The sequence below is a fragment of the Arachis duranensis genome, chromosome 6 (genome assembly GCF_000817695.3).
Source record: "Arachis duranensis cultivar V14167 chromosome 6, aradu.V14167.gnm2.J7QH, whole genome shotgun sequence".
NCBI classification, from domain to species: domain Eukaryota; kingdom Viridiplantae; phylum Streptophyta; class Magnoliopsida; order Fabales; family Fabaceae; genus Arachis; species Arachis duranensis.
This window is the reverse complement of record NC_029777.3, coordinates 859,975-868,444: the sequence shown is the minus strand read 5'-3', so window position 1 is coordinate 868,444 and position 8,470 is coordinate 859,975. Positions and strand designations below refer to the sequence as shown.

The 8,470-nt window shown below is 29.2% G+C and overlaps 1 protein-coding gene across 1 annotated transcript; it reads left to right on the top strand.

Annotated features, from left to right (window-relative positions):
* The first annotated feature begins 2,938 nt into the window (after positions 1 to 2,938).
* Positions 2,939 to 4,794, top strand: LOC107491720 (plasmodesmata-located protein 1). Its single transcript, XM_016112630.3, has 2 exons — positions 2,939 to 3,853; positions 4,462 to 4,794. The coding sequence occupies exons 1-2, from the start codon at positions 3,058 to 3,060 to the stop codon at positions 4,599 to 4,601; spliced, it is 936 nt and encodes a 311-aa protein (XP_015968116.1). The 5' UTR covers positions 2,939 to 3,057; the 3' UTR covers positions 4,602 to 4,794.
* The last annotated feature ends 3,676 nt before the right edge of the window (positions 4,795 to 8,470 follow it).

Sequence of the window (8,470 nt, the reverse complement as noted above, 5' to 3'; positions counted from 1 at the left end):
AAATTTAAAATGGATAGCTTCAATTTATGAATGAATGAAATTCAATACATTGTAAATTAAATTAGGTTGTTTTGATTTAGTTTGATCACCTAGTAAATTGAATCAAACAGAATCTACTATACAACATACACATAGTAAATCAAATCTATTTGATTCGATTTACTACTTATACAATTTATTGATATTTATTATTCTTAAGTTAATTGTACTTATATTAACTTTAAAACATAAATATCAATAAGAAAATATCCCTATTTGAATTCAAATAAAATATAAAAAAATCAAAACTAAAAAAAAAATAGAAATTCAAATTTTGTGTTTTAGTTTAAATTTCAAAAAAATTATATCTTTACAAATTTATAAATTTAAAACAAAACCATAAACGATTTCTAAAAATTCGTTAAAAATCATCATTGGACTCTTTAACATCTAAAAAATTATTATCAAAACTTCTAATGTTACAAAAATTATTAAAAAGTATAATCCTTTAAGGTGACTAGGAGCTAAAATTTGAATTTTTTTCAGTGTCAAAAGTAACATATAGTTATACAATATAAAATAATCAACTATATTTATATAATATGTAATTTTTGAAATAATTAAAATATTATACTAATTAAATTATCATTTTATAAATTACATATTGTATAAATATAGTTAGTCATTTTATATTGTATAGCTATTTGTTATTTCTGATTCTGCAAAAATTTAAATTTTAGCTTCTATATCACCTTGGAAGGTATACTTTTTAATAATCTTTTTAACATTAAAAGTCTCGATAATAGATTTTTAGATGTTAATGCAGTGTAAGGATGATTTTTAACGAATTTTTAGAAATCGTTTATGATTCTATTTTAAATTTATAAGTTTATAAAAATGTATATTTTTTGTAATTTGAATTAAAATACAAAATTTGAATTTCTATTTTTTTGTTTTAATTTTTTTGATATTTTATTTAAATTCAAATGTAATATTTTTTATTGACATTTATGTTTTAATTATTTTTTTATGATTATATGATATTTATTAATATTATTTTTTAATAAATACATATAGTATATAACAATATAATAAATATGAACTAATTAGTCAGTTAATTTTAATTTTAGGTTTTAGATTATTTTATATTTTTTATTTATGTAGACTTAATTTTATTGGTTGAATCAGTAATTTATTAATTGAACTAATAAACTAATAAATCAATATTTTGATCAGTTTGATTATTGGTTCAATTCAGAGAACTATATTAATAATTGATGATAAGAGTCATAAGACTATTGGTAGTGTTGGAATTGGAGATGGAGGCAAAAACAAAAAAAAATGGGATCAAAGTAATAATTTCATAAAAAATTAATTGTTAATTATATAAATTAGTCATTCACCAGATGTTTAGTTAATATATTAAATAAAATATATTTTTAATGAACCGTTTTATCATTCACTTCTTTTAAAATGTATTTTGTTAAAATTCTATTTTTTTAAGATTTAAAATAAGGATAAATAGTTAAATTCGTTCCTAAAAGATGATTCGTCCTTTAAATTAGTTTTAAAATATTTTTTAATTAAATTCGTCCTTTAAAAATTTTAAATTAATCACATTAGTCTTTCTATCATTTTTTCTATTGATGGTGTTAAAATTTGTTAATATAGCACGTAAACTAATACTACAACACACACACATAGGAGTCTTAATTGACTATTAGCATGATAAATTTATGAAATTAGATCATATAAAAATCTAATTGAGGAGAGAATTTGAGGTATTGGAATCTCTCAATTTGAAATTGATTCGATCTAATTTCATAAACTTATTATGTTAACCACTAATTATAACTATTAGGTCTGTCTTGAGTATCACTTAATGTGTCACATCATAAATTTTTAACGGAACTAATAAAAAAATTAAAATAACTAACTTAAAATATTTAAAGAATAATTTTGATTAAATTTTTTTAAAAAATTAGTTTAAAAAAATTAATTTTTCATAGACTAATTTAACTATTTACTTTTTAAAATAATTATTTACTCTTAATTCTATAGAGCTATTTAATTGTATAATTCTGATTATGTAAACTTTTAGGCTACTAAAGTCATAATTTTAAGTTCCTAACAATTCGAAATTATAGATCTAAGTTTGTAATGTTGGTATCTAAATAAGTTTAGAAAGACAAATAAATATACTAATGGTTTAGCTTGATGTGATAATAATTATTTGTCTTTTGGTTGTTATATTTTTAACTCTTTACTTATTAGTATATTTTGTTTTTCTTTCTTACTAAATAAGATGACCGTTATTTGTTTTAGAATGATATATTTGTAGCTTTTTTTTATTTTGTCCTGTTATTTTTAAAAAAATTAAAATATTTATAAATTAAAGATAATAGTACTATAAAATACAAAAATTAATATTTTATTTTTTGCACAATGTTACACCAAGCATTGCTGGCGACCTTATACTTTCAACTTTTATGCCTTTTTTAGATGTTTCAACTTTCAACTTTCAATGGGATCCTAACTTTGTACTTTAAAAAGAAAAAGAAAATTTCACCATAGTGCTATTATTAATTATTATTACTGTTACTAACAAAAAGAGTGTTTAATAATAGTGTAAAAAAAATATTTATGATGAGAAATGTAAGTTTCATAATATCTTTTTTTTATATCTATTTTATATTTAAATTAATATCAATTAATTTTTTAATTTAATTAAAAATATTCACCTTCTTAAATTGTTTTAAAAAATCCTACTATTTAAATGCTCGTCTAAAGCATACGAGTTCATTGACCAGTTATTTATAATTATTTTTTATTTTTACTATATTAAAATTAAAGTCATAAAAAACAATAAAAAGGAGCACCAAAAAGGAAACCTTAAAATTGAAATGAATAAAAAAAAAAAAAGCTTAAAACTCTTACCAAAGAAACTTGAAAAAGAAAAAAGAAAATGAAAATCCACATTTCTTCTTCTCTAACCAATCAAGAGCAAAACACCGTTACTCTCTAGAACCTCCTTCCCTCCATGTAGAAAATTTCCCAATCTCTCTTTCAATCCCTCAAATGGGTGCCCTCAAAAACCATCAAAACCCCACCTTTCTCTTCTTCCTCTCACTTCCAATTCTCCTCCTCCTCCTTCAAATTCCGACACAAACCTCCTCTTCAGACACCACAACCTTAATCTACAAAGGCTGCGCCGATCAAAAGCTTCAAGACCCATCCGGCGCCGCCTCTCAGAACCTGAAAACTCTCCTGAACGCACTCGTCACACAGTCCTCGCAGAAGAACTTCGCCGCCACGACCTCCGGCGACGGCGGAAACTCTGCCGTCGCCGGAGCCTACCAATGCAGAGGCGACCTAACAAACTCCGACTGCTACGACTGCGTGAGCAAGATCCCAAACATGCTCGGAAAACTCTGCGGCGGTGACGTGGCGGCGGCGAGGATCCAGCTGAGCGGGTGTTACCTGAGGTACGAGGTTGTCGGGTTCAAGGAGGTGCCGAAGACGCAGCTTCTTTACAAGGTTTGCGGTTCAAAGAAAATGAAGAACGGTGGTGATGTGGTTGGGTTTGAAGGGAAGAGAGACTCGGCGTTTCAGATGGTGGAGAATGGTGTGAAGGGTAATAATGGTAATTTGTTCTACACTGGGAGTTACGAGTCTCTTTATGTGTTGGGTCAGTGCGAGGGTAATATGGGAAATGACGATTGTGGTGATTGTATTGCGAGTGCTGAGGAACAGGTTAAGGTTCAGTGTGGTGACTCTATTTCTGCTCAGGTTTATTTGCAGGGTTGTTATCTTAGTTATAGTTTTTACCCTAATGGAGTTCCTGGCACCATTTCTTCTTCTTCTTCTTCGCCAGGTGATTAACTAATTAATAATAGTGTTGTTATGATTATCAATGCTATGTTGATCGTGTGAATTTTGAAGTAGTGGTATATAAGGTGTAAACTCAGCTGCAGTCGATTTTTCGGAAAGTTAATAATTGAGAGTCATTAAATAATTTAATTGATTTAATTAAATTTTCATCTAATGACTCTTCTATCATCTTCACGTGAAGTCAACTATTTTCCATCGCTAATTAAGTTACGTTGCTTGTGTCATTGATTTTAAATGTTTGGGCCAAAAGCCGTTGGAGTGTTTGAGTGGGGTTGGGGAAGATATTGGTTTCATCTGGGTTTGATTTGTCATTTTCCGTTTTAATGTTTTTTCCCTTATTTTTTAATTATTATATGTTTGATTATTTAATTATTTTATTTAAAAACTGATGGCAGAATTTTAATATTTATCATTAAAAAATTAACAATCGATCAGTAACAGTATCTCAAAATTTATGTATAAAATTTTTGTTGAAGGATTATTAATTTTTATTATTTTTTCTAGATGATGATGATGATGATGATTATTTATTTTTTAGGGTTAATAATAACAATAATATAACATTATAACCATGGTGTTTGATTGGAATAGGGAGCGGGAGGCACCAACACACAGAAAGAACAGTGGCTCTTGCAGTGGGAGGGTTGGCAGCATTGGGATTCTTAATTGTTTGCTTATTATTCCTCAAATCTGCCTTAAAGAAAAAGAGTGGAAAGCGTGGGGGCTACTGATTTGGGTATATATATACCTTATATTAGATCTAGTTATTTTAATCTTTGACATCTTAGGTGAATATACCTTGTATCTGTGTATAGTTCTCTGATCAAAGGAATTGGTATTCTCACTTATTCTTACAGTGATTTGTTTTATTGTTCATAATTTAATCGAGATTGGTTAATGTGAATCTGCATGCATTAGTGTGAAGGGACAAAGTAATAAAGTAGCGTGGGACAAAATGTTTATTGGGCGGTGTATGATGGATGGATGGGATATGTTCAAAATTTAGCTACGGGATGAGCAACTTTATCAAGCTCTAGGATTAATTTATACATAAAATTTACCCCTTTTTTTTGGTGACTATAAAATTTACGGATTTGGATCTTCAATTGAATTTTACAATTTAACAAATAAACTCTACAAAATAAATAAATAAATAAATAAATAAATAAATAAATAGTCATTTTCACATTCTAAATATTTTAGTTTTGACAAAATGGATCTTAATCGTTTCTTTAACAAAATAAGTTTTAAATATATGTTTCCTTTGATAAAATGATTCTAATGTTAAGTCAACAGCTAATAGTGAATAAATAAATTTTTATAAAAAGACAATAAAAATATTCACACTAATTTTTCATTCTCCATTTGCGAGCTCTGTTCCGTAAAGTCACTCCGCTATCCGGTCCGATGCTGCCCAGCCTCCCGCCGACGCCGCCCAGCCTCTCTTCGTCCCGCTTGCGCTCCGTAGCAACGTGAGATTGCGCCACAGCAGCCTGTGTATCCTCCTTTCCGCTATCCACCTGACACCGGCCATGCAGGCCCCATGGCAGCCTCATCATGCGCAATAGTGTCAACGACATCCAGCACCATACATTACCACATTTTCATACGTGCATCACCCTCACATGCACGTAAATGGAGTCTGATTTGGTTGAACCGCTTTGTGATGTCCCGTCGTCATTCACCAATGACAATTCTTCTCATTCAACTGACAACCTTCTCAACCTTTCCGATGTGGAAGATGAACAATCTAACAAGGTAAGTAATGAAGGTTCATACATTAATTATGGATGTTTATTTTTATATAAATGAGATGGTTATTCTTGGTGTAAGTAGAGTATTTTATTTTATTTTATTTCATCTATTTAATTAGGAGCAAGATAATAATTCTCAATTCATCCAAATTTATTATGGTAGTAAATGATAGTATACATACGTGTATGAAGATTTTAGATGTGTTTGTTGAAACCAATCATCTCATATATTTTACTTCGATTAACACTAATTACATTTTTTATTTTACAATGGTGAGTTTTAATTTCATAATTAGACTTATTTATCTCATTTATGTTTTCATGAAAAATTCAATTGTTTAGACCTAATACGTGTTTGATTATGCAAAATTGAGAGTCATAACAATTACTATGAAAGAATAAAAAAGATAATTATTTTTTTATTAACTAAGACCCAATATTTCTTTTTCAATTAGAAAAATATCTTGATTTTATTGAAACATGTAGGAGTCCTATTAGGCAAAGGTTTTAGGATGATTATTTATTGTTGGAGTCTTTAATACAACTATCTCTTGTTTTGTATTTGTTTGAATTTTTTTTTGAGTGGACGTTTATATGGTTGATATTTAGTTCATGGTACAATATTTAATTTAGTTTGTTTCGTTGGCTTTGTACATTTCTATTCCATTGTAGGCAATGAAAGTTTTGGACGTTATTGAGTTTGGAAGTGATGACACGGATCTTGATCATGAGGTTCGGATTGTAGTTTATTGTTGTTTTTTCATGCATCGGATGTCGGATTCGACGATTAATTGTCTTTGTCATCGAGTGATGTTTGTTTTGAATTAACACGCAATTATCAGATCACAGTTGTCTTGGTGAAGACAAAATACCAAGAATTGGGATGCGTTTTGAGTATTTGCAACTGGCGCAGAAATTTTATGCGAGTCACGCAAAGAAAGTCGGTTTCGTAAGTAAAATATGGACCACAGGGTAACACCTAGTTCAAGTGTTGCACCCGTGCTTGCTATTAGAGGATTCCCAGCAATAAATCTACCTGCAATGAAGGGTATTCGATTTAGAATAAACTTTGGTGGTTTAAAAGGATCTAAATCAAAGTTAATTGAGATTGCATATGGATTTGAATAAGCAACTAAAGTCAGAAAGCCTCCTCCAGTTTAACTTACTAGAACAAGACAATTAACTGTTGAAGTTCTTCAATACTTTGTCATACATATTGTCAATTGCCTCATGAACTATAATACAATTAGATCTTTCACTTTAGCAACTTCCGTATATTTTTTTTCCAACAAGTTAACTCAAATTCTAAGCAAGAACCTATAATTTTGTTACTTAGCCTAACTAGTGAGGTTCTCAACCATTATCTTTTGAGTTTGTCCCTTGTACTTCTTTTTTAAATATTAAGATCGCTGGATTTTATAGGCCTCTATAGGTTTTTACTCTTATATCATATTGGTTTAGGGTTATTTATGGGCCAATGAATTAATACGAAAAATAGAAGTAACAGACACATTGTGCTAAAATAATGAGCGTGTTAGAAATTGTGGTCAACCCATAATAGGCTAAATGTTCATTTTACTAGATATGCGGATGGTTATTATCATTCTTAAGTAGATGTTTATTTGATTAGATTAGATTTAAGTATATACAATTAAAATATGACGAATGTTCAATTCACTAGGTATGCGGATGGTTATTTTTATTCTTAAGTGGATTGAATCTAACTCAAATTTTCTTGATTTTGCAACAACAGAATCACACAAATTCAAAAAAAGAAATAGCTCAAATTTTACTTGATTGTATACTGGTCTCTCAAATTTTCAGTCAATCAAATCTCTTAAATTTTCCAACGCCAACCTGTCTATTCTACCAACTAAGAAAATTATGACTAGCAAGTTTCTGACCTTGCTGAAGACGCATGATACTATTAAGATGACATCAATTAAACTATCACACCACATAAAAATAAAGATATATACAGATCAGAAAGTTAATAAGATACAGTATCTCATCAGTCCACCAAAGGACACATATTAGAGTCAGGGAAAAAGCAATTGATACATGATCATGTCTTTTGTTTAGAAAAATAAGCTCCTGCCATAGCAATGAAATTTTAAACCATAAATAAACATCCATGTAATACAGTCTCCTTCTACTAAGGCATTGACAGCAGATACATCTATTAGCACTAAGGCAAAATATCTGGTTTCGTTCCTTGATGGTGGACGAATTTTCATTTATTTTCTCTTCTTTCTGTTTGGCTGAAATATCAATCAGTGTTTAGGTGTTGGTTCTAGGAGTCTAAACCATGATTATTCTAGAAATATGAATTGCGAAAGTCAAACATGGTTCCTATCCCATACATGGGAGCAAATGCTGAAAAAAAGAAGTCAATGGGATCAATGAAAATTGACTGAATTCGTTTTGTCCAATCAATTAGGGAGACCAACATGAATTCAACTAATACACATAACATGTCAATCGAACATCCGCACTCATTACCTATGTGACCAATTCATTGAATGCCAAGTTGAGTTGTATCTTTTTTTTTAATTGCAAAAAACCAACCCAAAATATAGGTTGATTCTAGTGCAGCTATAATAAGTTTCAATCAATAATTTAAGCAAAAAAAATGTGACCACTTAGCAGACCAAAAATTATTTTTACATGGTCATTTTACTCATTTTACACACTTTGAAAGAATCCATCAATGTTTGTTCTTCGTCCTTTTCCCAAATCTTGCTTTTGGTATCAAACGTGTAAAACCTTATTTTTCTATTGATTGGTGCTTGTAAAAATATTTGTTCAACAAGCACAAAGGTTGAAGTTTCAGTAAGCAAATCAAG